At 51.7% G+C, this 20,779-nt stretch overlaps 1 protein-coding gene across 1 annotated transcript in view; it reads left to right on the top strand.

The window, feature by feature from the left end:
• Positions 1-20,779, top strand: part of nostrin (nitric oxide synthase trafficking) — a 62,768-nt gene that overhangs the window by 11,351 nt on the left and 30,638 nt on the right. Inside the window, exons 3-4 of the mRNA XM_078404590.1 lie at positions 12,636-12,719; positions 15,939-16,001. Coding sequence (XP_078260716.1) covers positions 12,636-12,719; positions 15,939-16,001 — 147 coding nt within the window. The remainder of the gene's footprint in view (positions 1-12,635; positions 12,720-15,938; positions 16,002-20,779) is intronic.

Raw genomic sequence — 20,779 nt, 5'->3', positions numbered from 1 at the left:
CCACACTCCAAAGACGTGCGGGTTTGTGGGTGAATTGGCTTCAGTAAATTGTAAATTGTCCCTGGTGTGTGTAGGATAATGTTACGGACTCGGTGGGCCGAAGGGCCTGTTTCTGTGCTGTATCTCTAAACTAGTAAACTAAACTAGTAAGAAGAACTAGTTGTATCCTGTCAAGTAATTTTAAAGATGTGCCATTGTAAATATTGCTGGTTCATTCCAGATATATCCGTCATCAAATTTTAAAAAAAAAACAACAGTGATTGTTAGACAAAGCGAATCTTTGTTCTTGCTCACTGAATTATTTTAAAGTGTAATATTTAATATTTTAGTCATACTGCATGGCAACAGGCCCTTAGGCCCAACTTTCCCATACTAACCATGATGCCTCATCTAAGCTAGTCCCATTTGCATGCTTTTGGCCCATATCCTAAACCTCTCTATCTAAGGCCCCCTCGGTCATGGCTGACCGTGGGTGATGCATCCTAGTTGGCTGCTTGCTCCACACCTCGGCTAGACCAGCGTCGCTTGTGGCTGAAGAGACCAATGCGGGAGTGACAGTCTATGTCACAAAGGTCACATTTGTGTGTGGTCTCTGGTCTGTTGAAGTTGCTGCGCTCCTTTCTGCGTGCCCGCTTGTCTGCCGCTGCGTTCATCAGTTTCTCCTCCCCCGTTTTGAGATGTTGGTTCAGGGTACCACAAACCTTCTAAACCTTAGCTAGACTCAAAAAGCTGGGGTAACTCAGCAGGTGAGGCAGCATCTCTGCAGAACAGGAATAGGTGACGTTTCGGATCGAGACCCTTCTTCAGACTCTAATCCTTTCCTATCTGTGTACCTGTCCAAGTGTCTTTTAAATGTTGTTCTAGTATGTGCTTCAATTACTGCACCCCCTCTGGCAGCTCGTCCCATTTACCCACCACCCTCTGATTTTCACCCAACAAATTCAAATATGAATGACCAAGATATGAAGTAATGAAAAGGTTAGTAAAGAAAATGTTGGGAAAATATTTAAAGTTTTAAGCCAGCAACAGTTTTTGATAACTGCAAATCCTCTTGAAGCAGGAAGTGAGTGTTATTTTTTTTTGTCAACAAAAAAGTACTGGTTTGTAAGTCAAGTAAAGATTTAACTACATTTATCAACTATTTTTTCCCCTTAAATATAGCCTCTTCTATTTTCATTTTGTGATCAATCAACTTCCAATTTAAGAAGCCAATCAATAAAAAGTTTAAAATCTAATTAAAATTCTAAAAATGTGAAAATCTATCTTTTCAAAGGTGCATCGTAAAACATGGTGCATTCAGAGTTGCTGCCTTACAGCGCCAGAGACCTAGGGTTGCCAACTGTCCCGTATTAGCCGGGACATCCTGTATTTTGGGCTAAATTGGTTTGGTCTGTACGGGACCGCCCTTGTCCCGTATTAGGCCCGGACGGCACTGTAGGCCCGGACACTAGGCCCGAACACTATAGGCCCAGACACTGTAGGCCCGGACACTGTAGGCCCGGACGCCTCTGTAGACCCGGACAGTGTAGGCTAACGGAGTGTGTTATGGGAGCAGGTCTGAGTGGGTTCGCCGAACAGAGGTTGCGTAGCAACCCGCCTCCCGGCCCGGGCGGCCGCCGTTGGTGGAGCGGGAGCACGTGGCCGCTGGCTGGGTCAGGTCACGTGGGGCGCAGGCGGTGACATCATCTTTTGTCCCTTATTTGGGAGTTAGAAAGTTGGCAAACCAACAGAGACCCAGGTTCGATCCTGACGACGGGTGCTGTCTGTACGGAGTTTGTACGTTCTCCCTGTGACCGCGTGGGTTTTCTCCCACGCTCCAAAGACGTACAGGTTTGTAGGTTAATTGGCTTCTGGAAATTGTAAATTGGACTCTGCAGGCTGAAAGGCCTGTTTACACATTATATCTCTAAACTCTAAAGTTAAGCCTAAAGTAAATCCCAAAGACCTGCAGTTTGTAGGTTAATTGGCTTATGTAAATTGACCTCGATGTGTAGGATAGAACTAGTGATTGATGGTCGGTGGGCCAAAGGGCCACGCTTATCACTAAACTAAAAATCCCTTTGTAGAGATAATGATCTTCCACTGGTCATTGATACCGCTATGATTCATTTAGTCTGAGCAGCAAAGTGTTTTTCCTGTTAGCGCGTGTTCACAGCATGCTCCCCTGTGGCTGGATGTCAATGCCTATTTTTAGAATTGAATTGGAATTGAATACTTTATGTAACAAGTCGCTGTGAAATTCTTTGCTTGCACACCCAAGGTATGCAAATAGTCGCCACACAAAGGGCGCTGCCAAAGCATGGATGGCAGGAAGACTTGCATTTGACCCCTCTTCCATGGGTAACGGTGGCTGTTGGCACCCCTAAAGTCTAGTTGCCCTGGTATCTGGGAGACATGTTTCCCCGACACAAAATGTCCTTGCCCTGTGTGTTTTTTGACGGCTGAAATGCTACGCTTGGCTTAGTTTCCGATTGTGTGAAGAATGTTTAGCCATCGGTGTTGTATGTGGTCCATTGCTGCGATATTAATATCGAATAATGATTCTCTGTGGCGTTCCTTTGGTGGAAGGATTGTCAGCACGGTTCCCAGAATATAGTGTGGTTTAGCTGAGCTTTGACATTGCATTCCATGCTGTGGGCCAAACGTTTAATTATGTTTAATGCCAGGAACCAAGATCTGGTGATGCAACTGGAACGAACGGCTGGGAATGAGAAATTATTCCCAAACTCTGGTGTGTCTCGGGAAGTGATAAACGTCGAAAGCTCCAAGTGCCGCCGCAGATTCTGAGCATTGTTCTGCACTTAACCCACCGAACACCGGTTTCAGTTCAGGGCTCCGGCGTTTACAACAGTAAGCTTGGAGAATGAAAAGAAACTGTGAGCTGAGGCACCATAAATGATCTGACGTTAGATTTTGCAAGAAGAAGGGTCCCGACACCTAACGTCACCTATCCATGTCCTCCAGAGATGCTGCCTGACACGCAGGGTTGCTCCAGCACTTTGTGCCATAAAGTGATATAGCGTGGAAACGGGCCCTTCAGCCCGACCTGCCCACACCGACCATGCGGGCACGGTGGCGCAGCGGTAGAGTTGCTGCCTTACAGCAAATGCAGCGCCGGAGAATCGGGTTCGATCCCGACTACGGGCGCCGTCTGTACGGAGTTTGCACGTTCTCCCCGTGACCTGCGTGGGTTTTCTCTGAGATCTTCGGTTTCCTCCCACACTCCAAAGACGTACAGGTTTGTAGGTTAATTGACAGGATAATATGTAAAATTGTCCCTAGTGTGTGTAGGATAGTGTTAATGTGCGGGGATCGCTGGGCGGCGCGGACTCGGTGGGCCGAAGGGCCTGTTTCTGTGCTGTATCTCTAAATCTAAATATAAAAAATCTACACTAGCCGCACTTGCCCGTGTTTGGCCCATATCCTTCTGAAGGGCCTGTCCCACTTAGGCGGTTTTTTAGGCGACTGCCGGCAACTGTCAAAGTCGTAGCAGATCGCCGAAATTTTCTTTTACCCGACGACAATGACCACGACAATGCCGAGTCAGGTCGAGATTACACCGTCTACGGAAACATCGTGAAATTCCCACGCTTCTCCGGCGTCCTAATTTTTGCTGAAATCACTGACAAGTCTGTAATTACTTGAGAGCTTTGAAATATAACATCTTGCCCGGGTTACTTGAAAACCAAGCTTCACAGTAACAAGGCATAAACTGGATTGACTTCCAGTTTACTAATAGCAGTATTAAGAAATTTAATTTTAAAGGTGGTTAAATGGATTTTTGTGCGGAAAGTGGGCATTCATTGAAAATGTACGGGAGATGCATATCTGGTTACTGGGTTGCATATCTGGGTTGGGAGCCTACTTTAAATGTAATGGCTGATGGCCATAAACATCGCGAAAATTCCCACGCTTACTTGACCGTCAAACTGTCGCCTCCAATCTACCAGTCAAATGTCCTGACGGTAAATAAGTTAGTTAAACACAAGTATTTTATGGTGTCTTCAAATGACTTTACTTAATTTAATATTACGTGCTTCTAAATGCATCTAAGAGAAACTAGCAAACCTGGGGACAGCGTGCGACAGTGCCCGCAATAAGCAACGATACCTGGCGACAAGCCAGAGAAATCTCACTCCGGTTGATTTCTCAGCGTCGCGCTGAGATCCACTACGATTCTTGGTAGACTCCTCACGATCATGCCCGCGACACCCCGGCGAACTGTCGGCGACAGCCTAGTCGCTGGCAATCGCCTTAAAATTGCCTAAGTGGGACAGGCCATTAAACCAGTCCTGACCCTGTACCTGTCTAAATGTTTCTTAAACATTCTAATAGTACCTGCCTCAACGACTTCCTCCAGCAGCTCTTTCCATTCACCTGCCACTCTTGGTGTGTTAAAAAAAAAAAGTTGCTGCTCAAGTTCCTATTAAATCTTTCCCCCCTCACTTTAAACCTGTGATTCTCCATTCCCCTGCTCTGGGCAAAAGACTCTATGCATCTGCCGAATCTATTCCTCTCATGATTTTGTACACCTCTATGAGATCACCCCTCATCTTCCTGCGCTCCGTGGAATAGAGTCCCAGCCTGCTCAACCTCTCCCTGTAGCCCAGGTTCTCGAGTCTTGGCAACAATCTCGTAAATCTCCTCTGCGCCCTTTCTAGCTTAACAACATCGTTCCTATAACACGGTGACCAAACCTGAACACAATGTCTGAAGTGTGGCCTCACCAATGTCTTGAACAACTGTAACATGACCTCCTGACTTCCATACTCGACTAGGGTTGCCAATGGTCCTGTACCTTTTTTAGGTATGTGAAGAGGAAAAAATAGTCAAGGCAAATGTGGGTCCCTTGAAGTCAGAAGCAAGGGAATTTATTATGGGGAACAAGGAAATGGCAGACGAGTTGAACCGGTACTTTGGATCTGTCTTCACTAAGGAAGATACAAACAATCTCCCAGATGTTCTAGTGGCCAGAGATCCTCGGGTGACGGAGGAACTGAAGGTGATTCTCATTAGGCAGGAAATGGTGTTTGGTAGACTGATGGGACTGAAGGCTGATAAATCCCCAGGGCCTGATGGTTTGCAACCCAGGGTACTTAAGGAGGTGGCCCTAGAAATTGTGGACGCATTGGTGATCATTTTCCAATGTTCTATAGATTCAGGATCAGTTCCTGTGGATTGGAGGGTAGCTAATGTTATCCAACTTTTTAAGAAAGGAGGGAGAGAGAAAACAGGAAATTATAGACCAGTTAGTCTGACATCAGAGTTGGGGAAGATTCTGGAGTCAATTATAAAAGACAAAATTGCGGAGCATTTGGATAGCAGTAACAGGATTGTTCCGAGTCAGCATGGATTTACGAAGGGGATATCATGCTTGACTAATCTTCTGGAATATTTTGAGGATGTAACTAGGAAAATTGACAGGTGGATGTAGTGTACATGGACTTTCAGAAAGCCTTCAACAAGGTCCCACATAGGAGATTAGTGGGGAAAATTAGAGCACATGGTATTGAGGGTAGGGTACTGACATGGATAGAAAATTGGTTGACAGACAGAAAGCAAAGAGTGGGGATAAATGGGTCCCTTTCAGAATGGCAGGCAGTGACTAGTGGGGTACCGCAAGGCTCGGTGCTGGGACCGCAGCTATTTACAATATACATTAATGACTTGGATGAAGGGATTAAAAGTACCATTAGCAAATTTGCAGATGATACAAAGCTGGGTGGTAGTGTGAGCTGTGAGGAAGATGCTATGAGGTTGCAGGGTGACTTGGACAGGTTGTGTGAGTGGGTGGATGCATGGCAGATGCAGTTTAATGTGGATAAGTGTGAGGTTATCCACTTTGGTGGTAGGAATAAGAAGGCAGATTATTATCTGAATGTTGTCAAGTTAGGAAAAGGGGACGTACAACGAGATCTGGGTGTCCTAGTGCATCAGTCACTGAAAGGAAGCATGCAGGTACAGCAGGCCGTGAAGAAAGCCTAAGGAATGTTGGCCTTCATAACAACAGGAGTTGAGTATAGGAGCAAAGAGGTCCTTCTGCAGTTGTATAGGGCCCTAGTGAGACCGCACCTGGAGTACTGTGTGCAGTTTTGGTCTCCAAATTTGAGGAAGGATATTCTTGCTATTGAGGGCGTGCAGCATAGGTTTACTAGGTTTACTCCCGGAATGGCGCGACTGTCATATGTTGAAAGACTGGAATGGCTAGGCTTGTACACACTGGAATTTAGAAGGATGAGAAGAGATCTTATCGAAACATATAAGATTATTAAGGGGTTGGACACGTTAGAGGCAGGAAACATGTTCCCAATGTTGGGAGAGTCCAGAACCAGGGACCACAGTTTAACAATAAGGGGTAGGCCATTTAGAACTGAGATTAGGAAAACTTTTTCAGTCAGAGAGTTGTGAATCTGCGGAATTCACTGCCTCAGAAGGCAGTGGAGGCCAATTCTCTGAATGTATTCAAGAGAGAACTAGATAGAGCTCTTAAGGATAGCGGAGTCAGGGGGTATGGGGAGAAGGCAGGAACGGGGTACTGATTGAGAATGATCAGCCATGATCACGTTGAATGGTGGTGCTGGCTCGAAGGGCCGAATGGCCTCCTCCTGCACCTATTGTCTATTGTCTGTTGTATTAGCTGGGACATCCCATATTTTGGCCTAAATTGGTTTGTCCTGTACGGGACTGCCCTTGCAGTATTTGGCCTGCATTCCGACGCTGTAGGTCCCGACAGTTTAGGTCCCGACACTGTGACATTTTAGCTCCGGACTGTCTAGGTCCGGAGGCCCGGGCAACGCTGAACGGCTGCCATTAGTGGAGCGGGAGCACGTGGCCTCTGGCTGGGTGAGGTGATGTGGGGCGCGGGGTGGTGACGTCACCTTGTCCTGTATTTGGGAGTGAGGGGGTTGGAAACTCAACCCTATACTCTACACTCTGACTAATGAAGGCCGAAAGCCTTCTTCACCAGTTTCAGTTCAGTTCAGTTTTTTGTCACGTGTACCGAGGTACAGTGAAAAGCTTTTGTTGCGTGCTAACCAGTCAGCAGAAAGACAATACATGATTACAATCGAGCCCTTCACTATATATAGATGCATGATAAGGGAATAACCTGTAGTGCAAGGTAAAGCCAGTAAAGTCCACTCAAAGATAGTCCAACCGTCACCAATGAGGTAGATCGTAATTCAGCATTGCTCTCTGGTTGTGGTAGGATGGTTCCGTTGCCTGATAACAGCTGGGAAGAAACTATCCCTGAATCTGGAGGTGTGCGTTTTCACACTTCTGTACCTCTTGCCTGATGGGAGAGGGGAGAAGAGGGAGTGGCCAGGGTGAGACTGGTCCTTGATGATGCTGCTGGCCTTGCCGAGGCAGCGTGAGGTATAAATGGAGTCAATGGAAGGGAGGTTGGTTTGTGCGATGGTCTGGGCTGCGTCCACAGTTCACTGCAACTTCTTGCAGTCTTGGATGGAGCTGTTCCCAAACCAAGCTGTGATGCATCCCCCCAATCCACCCTCTGGCCAGCGTATCTGCACCCCTAGATACCTGCACCCCTAGATCCCTCTGCTCTCCAACACTCCTTAGAGACCTACCATTCAGTGTGAGAGATTGTGTAATCACCAACTGTACACTCTGGAAGCTTTTTGAATACTGTATTGCCCATGTCCCTGTGAGTCATCTCACAGTCTTGCAGTTCTTTTGTTTCCTGCCAAGTTCCCAGGAGCAAAAGGCGTCGGACTTGCAGTCATCTGCAGTCATGTGATACTTTGCTCAGCTGCCACCTCCGTCAGCCCGAAGCCACTCTGTGTGTAAGATCATGCGAGGAATAGATTGGGCAGATGCACTGTCTCTTGCCCAGAGTAGGGGAATCGAGGACCTCTTGCCCAGATTAGGGGAATCGAGGACCTCTTGCCCAGAGTAGGGGAATCGAGGACCCAGAGTAGGCAAATTGAGGACCAGAGGACATAGGTTTAAAGTGACGGGGAAAAGATTTAATAGGAATCTGAGGGGTAACTCTTTCACACGAAGGCTGGTGGGTGTATGGAACAAGCTGCCAGAGGAGGTAGTTGAGGCTGGGACTATCCCAACGTTTAAGAAACAGACGGGTACATGGAAAGGACAGGATTGGAGGGATATGGACCAAGCGTGGGCAGGTGGGACCAAATCCCCCACGGACCCATCCCTCCCAAACCCCTACGGACCCATCCCTCCCAAACCCCCTACGGGCCCATCCCCCCCAATCCCCTACGGGCCCATCCCCCCCAACCCCCTACGGGCCCATCCCTCCCAAACCCCTACGGACCCATCCCTCCCAAACCCCCTACGGGCCCATCCCCCCCAATCCCCTACGGGCCCATCCCTCCCAAACCCCTACGGACCCATCCCTCCCAAACCCCCTACGGGCCCATCCCCCCCAATCCCCTACGGGCCCATCCCCCCCAATCCCCTACGGGCCCATCCCCCCCAACCCCCTACGGGCCCATCCCCCCCAACCCCCTACGGGCCCATCCCCCCCAATCCCCTACGGGCCCATCCCCCCCAATCCCCTACGGGCCCATCCCCCCCAACCCCCTACGGGCCCATCCCCCCCAACCCCCTACGGGCCCATCCCCCCCAACCCCCTACGGGCCCATCCCCCCCAATCCCCTACGGGGCCCATCCCCCCCAATCCCCTACGGGCCCATCCCCCCCAATCCCCTACGGGCCCATCCCCCCCAACCCCCTACGGGCCCATCCCCCCCAATCCCCTACGGGCCCATCCCTCCCAATCCCCTACGGGCCCATCCCTCCCAATCCCCTACGGGCCCATCCCCCCAACCCCCTACGGGCCCATCCCCCCCAATCCCCTACGGGCCCATCCCCCCCAATCCCCTACGGGCCCATCCCCCCCAACCCCCTACGGGCCCATCCCTCCCAAACCCCTACGGACCCATCCCCCCCCAACGGACCCATCCCTCCCAAACCCCCCACAGGCCCATCCCTCCCAAACCCCTACGGACCCATCCCCCCCCAACGGACCCATCCACCCCAACCCCCCACGGGCCCATCCCCCCAACCCCCCACGGGCCCATCCCCCCCAACCCCCCACGGGCCCATCCCCCCCAACCCCCCACGGACCCATCCCTCCCAAACCCCCTACGGGCCCATCCCCCCCAATCCCCTACGGGCCCATCCCCCCCAATCCCCTACGGGCCCATCCCCCCCAATCCCCTACGGGCCCATCCCCCCCAACCCCCTACGGGCCCATCCCCCCCAACCCCCTACGGGCCCATCCCCCCCCAATCCCCTACGGGCCCATCCCCCCCAATCCCCTACGGGCCCATCCCCCCCAATCCCCTACGGGCCCATCCCCCCCAACCCCCTACGGGCCCATCCCTCCCAACTCCCTACGGGCCCATCCCCCCCAACCCCCTACGGGCCCATCCCCCCCAATCCCCTACGGGCCCATCCCCCCCAATCCCCTACGGGCCCATCCCCCCCAACCCCCTACGGGCCCATCCCCCCCAACCCCCTACGGGCCCATCCCCCCCAATCCCCTACGGGCCCATCCCCCCCAACCCCCTACGGGCCCATCCCCCCCAACCCCCTACGGGCCCATCCCCCCCAACCCCCTACGGGCCCATCCCCCCCAATCCCCTACGGGCCCATCCCCCCCAATCCCCTACGGGCCCATCCCCCCCAACCCCCTACGGGCCCATCCCCCCCAACCCCCTACGGGCCCATCCCCCCCAACCCCCTACGGGCCCATCCCCCCCAATCCCCTACGGGGCCCATCCCCCCCAATCCCCTACGGGCCCATCCCCCCCAATCCCCTACGGGCCCATCCCCCCCAACCCCCTACGGGCCCATCCCCCCCAATCCCCTACGGGCCCATCCCTCCCAATCCCCTACGGGCCCATCCCCCCAACCCCCTACGGGCCCATCCCCCCCAACCCCCTACGGGCCCATCCCCCCCAACCCCCTACGGGCCCATCCCCCCCAACCCCCTACGGGCCCATCCCCCCCAATCCCCTACGGGGCCCATCCCCCCCAATCCCCTACGGGCCCATCCCCCCCAATCCCCTACGGGCCCATCCCCCCCAACCCCCTACGGGCCCATCCCCCCCAATCCCCTACGGGCCCATCCCTCCCAATCCCCTACGGGCCCATCCCCCCAACCCCCTACGGGCCCATCCCCCCCAATCCCCTACGGGCCCATCCCCCCCAATCCCCTACGGGCCCATCCCCCCCAACCCCCTACGGGCCCATCCCTCCCAAACCCCTACGGACCCATCCCCCCCCAACGGACCCATCCCTCCCAAACCCCCCACAGGCCCATCCCTCCCAAACCCCTACGGACCCATCCCCCCCCAACGGACCCATCCACCCCAACCCCCCACGGGCCCATCCCCCCAACCCCCCACGGGCCCATCCCCCCCAACCCCCCACGGGCCCATCCCCCCCAACCCCCCACGGACCCATCCCTCCCAAACCCCCTACGGGCCCATCCCCCCCAATCCCCTACGGGCCCATCCCCCCCAATCCCCTACGGGCCCATCCCCCCCAATCCCCTACGGGCCCATCCCCCCCAACCCCCTACGGGCCCATCCCCCCCAACCCCCTACGGGCCCATCCCCCCCCAATCCCCTACGGGCCCATCCCCCCCAATCCCCTACGGGCCCATCCCCCCCAATCCCCTACGGGCCCATCCCCCCCAACCCCCTACGGGCCCATCCCTCCCAACTCCCTACGGGCCCATCCCCCCCAACCCCCTACGGGCCCATCCCCCCCAATCCCCTACGGGCCCATCCCCCCCAATCCCCTACGGGCCCATCCCCCCCAACCCCCTACGGGCCCATCCCCCCCAACCCCCTACGGGCCCATCCCCCCCAATCCCCTACGGGCCCATCCCCCCCAACCCCCTACGGGCCCATCCCCCCCAACCCCCTACGGGCCCATCCCCCCCAACCCCCTACGGGCCCATCCCCCCCAATCCCCTACGGGCCCATCCCCCCCAATCCCCTACGGGCCCATCCCCCCCAACCCCCTACGGGCCCATCCCTCCCAAACCCCTACGGACCCACCCCCCCCCAACGGACTCATCCCTCCCAACCCCCTACGGGCCCATCCCCCCCAATCCCCTACGGGCCCATCCCCCCCAATCCCCTACGGGCCAATCCCCCCCAACCCCCACGGGCCCATCCCCCCCAACCCCCCACGGGCCCATCCCTCCCGACCCCCTACGGGCCCATCCCCCCCACGGGCCCACCCCCCCCCCCAACGGACCCATCCCCCCCAATCCCCTACGGGCCCATCCCTCCCGACCCCCTACGGGCCCATCCCCCCCAACCCCCCCTATGGGCCCATCCCTCCCAACCCCCTACGGGCCCATCCCCCCCGACCCCCTTCGGGCCCATCCCCCCCAACCCCCCCTATGGGCCCATCCCTCCCAACCCCCTACGGGCCCATCCCCCCCCCAACCCCCTACGGGCCCATCCCCCCCAACCCCCCACGGGCCCATCCCTCCCAACCCCCCCTATGGGCCCATCCCCCCCCCAACCCCCTACGGGCCCATCCCCCCCAACCCCCCACGGGCCCATCCCTCCCAACCCCCTAGATCGCTGTGACATGTGGGCAGGTTTGGTCGTAGGGCCCGTGTCCACGCTGTATCACTCTGCGACTCTCTCCTTCCACCGTTCCACAAGTACGGCCCAAAGAACAGGAACCGGAGATGTCAGGGTGGATGAATGTTGCGGATGATGTTGACTTTGATCTGAGGTTGAGTGATGACGCCCCTTGACACGTGGGTTACACACCGCTGCTTCCAATGTGGATGTCCACCCACCACCCAACATAATGGGAGTCTTAAGAGAGACACAAAATAGCTGGATAACTCAGTGGGTCAGACAGCATCCCTGGAGAAAAGGATTAGGTGACGTTTCAAGTCGACACCCTTCTTCACATAAAGACTTGTCCCACCCCGGTCATTTCTCCTTCGCCCTGCTCCCCTCCGGCAGATGATATAGAAGCTTGAACGGCTTCCTCCCCTCTGTTATCAGGCTTCTGGACGGTCCTCCCATAAGCTAGGATACTGTCTGATTCACCTCTACCCCATTGTTGACATTGGACTTTGTCTCTGGAGCTGATGTGCTACAATGCTGAGAACTATATTCTGCACTCGGTGTCTTCCATTTTGCTCTACCTGTTGTACTTGAGTTTGGCTTGATTGTATTTGTATATGTTTGGATCGCATGCAAAATGAAGCTTTTCACCGTACCTCGTACATGTTAACCTGAAGTAAACCCATACCTAACAACAACAGACACATGTGTAGCATTGAGAATTGGAACAATGCGTATCAATGCATGAGTAACTCAGCAGGACAGGCAGCATCTCTGGAGAGAAGGAATGGGTTCGGAACGGAAGAAGGGTCTCGGCCCAAAACGTCACCCATTCCTCCTCTCCAGAGATGCTGCCTGTCCCGCTGAGTTACTCCAGCATTTTGTGTCTATCTTCGGTGTCGACCAGCATCTGCAGTTCCTTCCAATGCATCCATGCATGCGTGCTGGTCTTCGAAGGACGAAGGCTGGTTGATCAGCACTGGTATTTTACTCATCGATTAGATACGCACTAAATCACAGGGTGGTTTGTGATGTTTCTAGGGTCGACCTGGAGAAAATGTATGCTAAAGGACTGCACCGACTGGCAAGCAAAGTCACCAAAGCATCCAAGGACATGATCAAAAAGTAAGCACTGCCTTTTCAATATATCTTTTGGTTTATCTATGTACTAAAACGTTTGTTTGTTCCTGAACTACAGCCAAAACGGTACACGCTAGCACGACAATTTTAGGCCCACCTTACTCACCGTCGTCCCTTTGGTGCTAATGGAAGAAGTTTCATTGAAATCGGTGTTATGTTTTTTAAAATTAGTATTCACATTTTAAAGTTTAAATCTATCTCCTAGGGAGGGAGGGGGTGGATAAGGGGGGGTTGAGGGGGGATGGAGTGGGGGGAGGGAGGAGAAATGGAGAGGGGAGGAAGGGGAGGAGAGGGTGCTGCACCAATGCAGGAGAGGTTTGGGCCCAACAGGTCCACTTGGTCTAGTAATCTTATGAAATTAGGAAGCACCAGCAGGACTGATCTGTTTGAAGAAGGGTCCTGATCCTAAACGTCATCTGTGTATTCCCTCCACAGATGCTGCCTGACCCGCTGAGTTTAGTTTAGTTTTGAGATAGGGCGGGTAAATGGGGTAACTGAGACCACACCGACCGGCGATCACTACCGCACACGAGCACTGTCGTGCACCTTGGAACAATTTTACAATTACCAAGTCACAGAAGCCAATTAGCCTACAGACCCGCAGGAGTGTGGGAGGAAACCGGAGCACCCAGAGAAAGCCCACGCAGGTCTCTGGGAGAAAATACTGGCAGCATCCGAGGTCAGGATCGAACCCCGGTCTCTGGCTCTGTAAGGCAGCAACTCAACCACCGTGCCACCCTGGAGTTCCTCCAATACTGTGTCTCTTGCCACCCCTCCCCACCCCTCCCCACCTCACCCCCCCCCCACCTCCCCCCCCCCCCCCCCCCCCCCAGATTGTGATTGGGTTCATCACATCCAAGTTTAGATGCCAGGAATAATTCTTCTAAGGAGCTGCATTTTTAACCTTCCTCTAATCTGAATGCTATCCAGTTCTTTCATGTGTCCGAATTTTCTATCTCGGGGTCTCGACCCGAAACGTTGTCTCCACAGATGGAGCGTGACCCACTGAGTTCCTCCAGTACTTTGTGTTTTGCTTGAGGCTGCAGTTCCTTGTGCCTCCACCTTCTGTCTATGTTCCCACACCACATGCCCTGATTTTGTTTCCATTAACATTTGTATGAATGTCTTCATCGTCCAAAGACGTACAGGTTTGTAGGTTAATTGGCTTGGGTTTGTTTTCCTGTGCTTGGTCTAAGTGCAAATTGTTCCTAGTGTGTAGGGTAGTGTTCGTGTGCGGGGATCGCTGGTCGGTGCGGACTCGGTGGGCCGAAGGGCCTGTTTCTGCGCTGTATCTCTAAACTAAACCAGAGAGTTTCACCCAGAGTTGTGAATTTGTGGAATTCTCTGCCACAGAAGGCAGTGGAGGCCAATTCATTGGTTGAATTTAAAAGAGAGTTGGATAGAGCTCTAGGGGCTAGCGGAATCAAGGGATATGGGGAGAAGGCAGGCACGGGTTACTGATTGTGGATGATCAGCCATGATCACAATGAATGGCGGTGCTGGCTCGAAGGGCCAGATGGCCTCCTATTTTCTCTGTTTCTATGTTTCTAAACTAAACTTAAAAAAACAATTATTCTTCAATAAAGGGTTAAAATCTGACATTAGAATCTGCTCAAGGGGGTTTATCGTTTGTTTATGATCTGCTGGTAGCTCACTTTAGGAGGCCCCTGACAAGGCCCCTGAGGGCAGGGAGGGAGGTGCAGCGATCCGTGGGCTGCAGTTGGCAACAGGCCTATCCTCCACCAGTGCTCGGCTTTAATCTTCCCGCACAAAGCAGGCCAGATATCGTCCGAGATATCCTCTCTCGGCTGGGAATTCATGGAATCTGAAGACCCAAGGAAGGGGACGAACCTTGCAGCCTTCCGTGTTTCCATGGAAACTAAATCCCTTCTGTCAAAATGATCGAATACACAGCTCTTGGAATTTCTGTGGAAATATTCTGTGCCAGCGCTTTAGTGGAAAGTTAGTCATAGGGTTGTACAGACGGGAAACGGGCCCTTCGGCCCATCTTGCCCATGCCGACCAACATGTCCCATCTCCACTAGTTCCATTTGCCTGCATTTGGCCCATATCCTTCGAAACCTTTCCTATCCATGCACCAGTTGAAATGTCCTTTAAATATTGTTATAGTACCTGCCTCAATGACCTCCTCTGGCTGCTCGGTCCATGTACCCAGCACCCTCTGTGTGAAAAAGTTACCTCTCTGGTTCCTATTAAATCTTTCCCCTCTCATCTTGAACCTATGACTTCTGGTTCGTGATTCCCCTCCTCTGGGTAAAAGACTGTGCAATTTATCCTATCTAATCCTTATGATTTCATACACCTCTATAAGATTTTTTTTAGATTTAGAAATACAGCGCAGAAACAGGCCCTTCGGCCCACCGGGTCCGCGCCGCCCAGCGATCCCCGCACACTAACACTAACAGTATCCTACACCCACTAGGGACAATTTTTACATTTGCCCAGCCAATTAACCTACAAACCTGTACGTCTTTGGAGTATCTATCTCTAAGATCACCTCTATCAGTCCTAGACTGCCCAACCTCTCCCGATAGCTCAGGCCCTCAAGTCCTGTTGTGTTTTTAAAAAAAAAACGCCAGTCCACAACTAAGTATTTTACTGGAATGTTTCTGGATTGTTGAAAACATTTGTTTTCAAGTGCAATCACGTTGTAATTGTTATGGACAAAACACTGGAGGAACTCAGCGGGTCAGGCAGCATCTGTGGAGATGGTGGGCAGATGGTGTTTCGGGTCAGAACCCTTCCTCAGACTGGTGAAATCCAGATGGCAATCTGAAGAAGTGTCCCAACCCGAATCATCCTGAATCCGGAGAAGGGCACTTGACCCGAAACATCGTCTTTCCATTCCCTCCACAGATGCTGCCTGACCCGCTGAGTTCCTCCAGCGCTTTGCGTTTTGCTCAAGTTTTGAGCATCTGCAGTTCCTTGCGTCTCCATAATTACGTGTAGGGACGAACTGCAGATGCTGGTTTAAACCGAAGATAGACGTAAAACGCTGGAGTAACTCGGTGGGACAGGCAGCATCTCTGGAGAGAAGGAATGGGTGGTTGGGAGGAACTGCTGTTGGTGGAAACCATTTCCCCACAGATGCTGCCTGACCCGCTGGGTTACTCCAGCACTTTGTTCTATTCCCCATAATTATTCTGGGTGTTTTTTCTTAATGTTTTGCCTTTCCCTTTGCAGCTCCATATTTGAAGGCTGGAAATGTATCGCCCAAGAGATGACCTTCACTGCGGACTTACACACGTGAGTTTAAAGCTGGCCGCCGGTGGTCTGGGGGGCAATCGGAGTGAGGGTCATAGAAACATAGAAAATAGGTGCGGGAGTAGGCCATTCGGCCCTTCGAGCCAGCACCGCTATTGAATATGATCACGGCTGATCATCCAAAATCAGTACCCCGTTCCTGCTTTCTCCCCATATCCCTTGATTCCATTAGCCCTTAGAGCTAAATCTAACTCTCTCTTGAAAGCATCCAGTGAATTGGCCTCCGCTGCCCTCTGTGGAAGAGAATTCCACAGATTCACAACTCTCTGGGTGAAACAGTTTTACCTCATCTCAGTCCTAAATGGCGCAGCCTGTATCCGTCAATACAGGGTCTTCATTTAGCCTACACTTCCTTGTTTGGATTAAGCTCATCAACCTGAAATGTTCACTCCATTTCTCTCCCCACACATGCTGCCTGACTTGTGTAGTTTTATTTTAGTTAAGAGCAAAGATAATAGAGCAGAGCAAGATTGACCGCTCGACCTTAAAAACCGTAGTACGTCTTGGCGCCATTTTAGTGGGCAGAAACTTGCAGAAGCGTTTAAAAAATTTTTTTTTTTTAATCTGTGAGTTGATAGATGAGATATATTCTGCATTTATTTTTATGGTATCATCACACATATTGTTACCCCACAACATTGATTACACTGCGAGAGGCATAGCGAACGGCGGGTTTTGCCTACTAAAATGGCGGACGTTACACTCCTTTGCGTACTACACTTCAGTATAGGCGATTTCAACGGTGGTCCATCTTGTTCCTCTAGTATCTTTGGTTTAGAGACACAGCTTGGAACCGGCCCCTTTGGCCCAGTGATCACCCGATCACCAATTAACCTACAAACCTGCACGTTTTTGGGATGTGGGAGGGAACTGGAGCACCTGGGGAATACCCACGAGGTGTGTAGGATAGTGCTACTGGTCGGCGCAGACTCGGTGGGCCGAAGGGCCTGTTTCCACACTGTATCTCTAAACAAAGTGAACTAGTCCTTGGTGCATCGTCTTGTGGTGGGGGTGTCATGGTGGCGATGTGTGTGGTAATCTGCTCTCTCAATGTGATTCCATCAAAAACTGGCATTAAATTTCAGGAATGGAGTAATGAACCATCTGCCTCTCAAATATCCCTCCTCACCTGTCCACCGAGTACCTGCCAGGCATTGTCCTGCCCCTCCTCTATTCCAGCTTCCCCCCCCCCCACCCTCCATCAGTCTGAAGAAGGGTCCAGACCTGAAACGTCACCAGTCCATGTTCTCCAGAGATGCTGCCTACCCGCTGAGTTACTCCAGCACTCTGTGAAACGTCACCTATCCATGTTCCCCAGAGATGCTGCCTGACCCGCTGAGTTACTCCAGCACTCTGTGAAACGTCACCTATCCATGTTCTCCAGAGATGCTGCCTGACCCGCTGAGTTACTCCAGCACTCTGTGAAACGTCACCTATCCATGTTCTCCAGAGATGCTGCCTGACCCGCTGAGTTATTCCAGCACTCTGTGTTCTTCAAGGATAGAACACTCTTCACCCTTACCCCGCACCTACAAATGCCACAACCCCTCCAGGATGAATGTGTCTGCTTGCTGTGGCGTCTCAGTAGACAGCAGGGCAGTGTTTAAATGCTCCTCGCTAACGCTCAGCTCGAGCAAGATGTCTTTCCTTTACCCACAAGCTGACAGATGTGGGCTGAAATCAGGAACTTTTTCATTCTATAATGTAATAACCACAAACTGCAGACGCTGGTTTACACCAAAGATAGACACAAGATGCTGGAGTAACTCAGCGGGTCAGGCAGGCAGCATCGTGGATAGATGACATTTCAGGTTTAGTCCCTTCTTCACCCGACCCGGAACGTCACCTATCCGTGTTCTCCAGACTTGCTGCCTGACCTCTCTGAGTTACTCCAGCACTTTGTGTCTATCTTTATCATTCTATTTTGTCAATTGAAGAAAATACTTTGACTAGTTTTGAGGATTCTGTGAGTTTGCAAGGAGCATAGAACAGTGAAGCACAGGAACATGCCCCATGGCCCACAATCTCCCTGCACGTAGTCCATATCTTCCAATGTTCCCCATCTGTTCCAGTGTCCGTCTAAATGCCTTCCAACTGCTGCTGCTGTACCTGTCAACACCACTTCCTCTCACCTAGTGCTCCAGGCACCAACCACCCTCTGTGTGTGAGGGGGGAACAAAGCGTGCATTGTATGTCTCCTTTAAGCTTTAACGTAACTTTCATTAGAGGTATTCCAGCTAATAAGTCAAGTTTATTTGTCACATACACACACACACGGTGTGCAGTGAAATGAAAGTGGCAATGCCTGCGGATCGTGCAAAAAAAAAAAAATTACAATTACAGCATATAAATTAAAATTAATACCGAAAAGAAAATTTAGTCCCTGGAGTTATAATAGTTAACAGTCCTGATGGCCTGTGGGAAGAAACTCCGTCTCATCCTCTCTGTTTTCACAGCGTGACAGCGGAGGCGTTTGCCTGACCATAGCAGCTGGAACAGTCCGTTGCTGGGGTGGTAGGGGTCCCTTATAATTTTGCTTGCTCTCGATCTACACCTCCTGATGTATAGGTCCTGCAGGGGGATGAGTGTAGTTCCCATGGTGTGTTCTTCCGAACGCACTACTCTCTGCAGGGCCTTACTGTCCTGGGCAGAGCTGTTCCCAAACCAGACTGTGATGTTGCCGGACAGGATGCTCTCTACAGCCCCAGAGTAGAAGCAATAAAGGATCCTCAGAGACACTCTGAATTTCCTCAGCTGTCTAAGGTGGTAAAGGCGCTGCTTTGCCTTACCCACCAGTGCGGCAATGTGTGTTGTCCATGTCAGATCCTCTTTGATGTGGACTCCCAGGTATTTAAAGCTGCTCACCCTATCCACAGTAGACCCATTTATCTCCAGTGGCGTGTACGTCCTTGGATGTTGAGCCCTTCTAAAGTCTACAATCAGCTCCTTGGTTTTTGTGACATTTAAGAGGAGGCTATTGTCCCGACACCAGAGTGCCAGATCAACCACCTCCCGGTAGGCCTTCTCATCGTTGTCGGAGATCTGGCCTATAACAAGGCCACTTGTTATATTAAGGTAATATTTGACACTTCCACCCTGGGTTAAACACTCTACACTCTCTACGCCTCTCATGATTTTGTATATTGCTATCGGGTGTCCCTTCAACCTTTGTTCAAGAGAAAACAATCCACGTTTGTCTAGCCTCTCCCTGTAGTTAATAACCTCCACTGCAGGCAGCATGCTGGTGAACTTCTGCATCCTCTCCAAAGCCTCCATGTAATGGGGTGACCAGAACTACACACAAAACCCCAATTGTCACCTAACCAAAGTTTTATACAGCTGTAACGTGCCTTCCTGATTCTTGTACTCCATTTTGTGCCGTTTTGGAGTAATTTTGAAAGCTTTGCGCTGACATTTTTACCTTTCACATCATTCATTCATTTGTCCTATATGTCTCTACATCACCGCCTATATCTCTCGTTTCCCTTTCCCCTGACTCTCTGTCTGAAGAAGGGTCTCAACCTGAAACGCCGCCTATTCCTTCTCTCCAGAGATGCTGCCTGACCCGCTGAGTTACTCCAGCTTTTTGCATTGGATATATCACTGTTTCGAAAAAATCACTTATTCTGTCAATACAATACAATAAAACAATATATCTTTATTGACATTGTTCAGGGGTACAACGAGATTGGGAATGCACCTCATATACGATGCAATAAATTAATTAATTTAAACAACAACAACCCAACGAAACAAATTGTAACAGTTTTAAGACAGAATAAAGTGCAAGTAGATCTGTGCCGGTTCACTGTGCGATGTGACCATCCGGCTCAGCAGGACCGGTTCATAGCAGCTGGGGATGAAGCTGTTCCTGAGTCTGGCATCACAATCTGAGTGTGATGCTTAGAGCAGTATGTAGAGACCATCCTCCGTGTTTTAATTCTGCGGTGGCTGAATTAGATTATTTTTCTTTAGACTTTAGAGAGACAGTGCTGAAACAGGCCATTTGTGCCGACCAGCGATCGTCTGTTCACGAGTTGTGCAGGAAAATAACTGCAGATGCTGGTACAAATCGAAGGTATCACAAAATGCTGGAGTAACTCAGCGGGTCATGCTGCCTGACCTGCTGAGTTACTCCAGCATTTTGTGATCCGTTCACTAGTTCTATCCTACACACTAGGAGCAATCGCAGAAGCCAATCAACCTACAAACCCACGCATCATTGTTATAGGAAAGATGTTGTCGAGCTGGAAAGGGTGCAGAGAAGATTTACGAGGATTTTGCCGGGACTCGAGGGCCTGAGCTGTAGGGAGAGGTTGAGTAGGCTGGGACTCTATCCTTGGAGCGCAGGAGGATGAGGGGAGAGATCTTATAGAGGTACACAAAATCATGAGAAGAATAGATCGGGTAGGCGCACAGAACCTTTTCCTGAGAGTAAGGGAATTGACAACCAGAGAACATGGGTTTAAGGTGGAGGGAGAAGATTTAACAGGAGTCTGAGGGGTAACTTTCTCATGCAAAGTGCTTGTTGCCGGAAATATAGGAAATGATAAGTAAGATCTGTAGGGCGCATGGAGTGGTGGGTGTACGGAGCGAGCTGCCAGAGGAGGTAGTCGAGGCAGGCACTATCGCAACGTTTATGAAACATTCAGACAGGTACATGGATAGGACGGGTTTAGAGGGATATGAACCAAATGCAGGAAGGTGGGGGTCATGTTGGCCGGCGTGGGCAAGTTGGGCCGATGGGCCTTGACTCCACG

The sequence above is a fragment of the Rhinoraja longicauda genome, chromosome 8 (genome assembly GCF_053455715.1).
Source record: "Rhinoraja longicauda isolate Sanriku21f chromosome 8, sRhiLon1.1, whole genome shotgun sequence".
NCBI lineage: Eukaryota > Metazoa > Chordata > Chondrichthyes > Rajiformes > Arhynchobatidae > Rhinoraja > Rhinoraja longicauda.
This window is presented reverse-complemented; position numbering and strand designations above follow the sequence as displayed.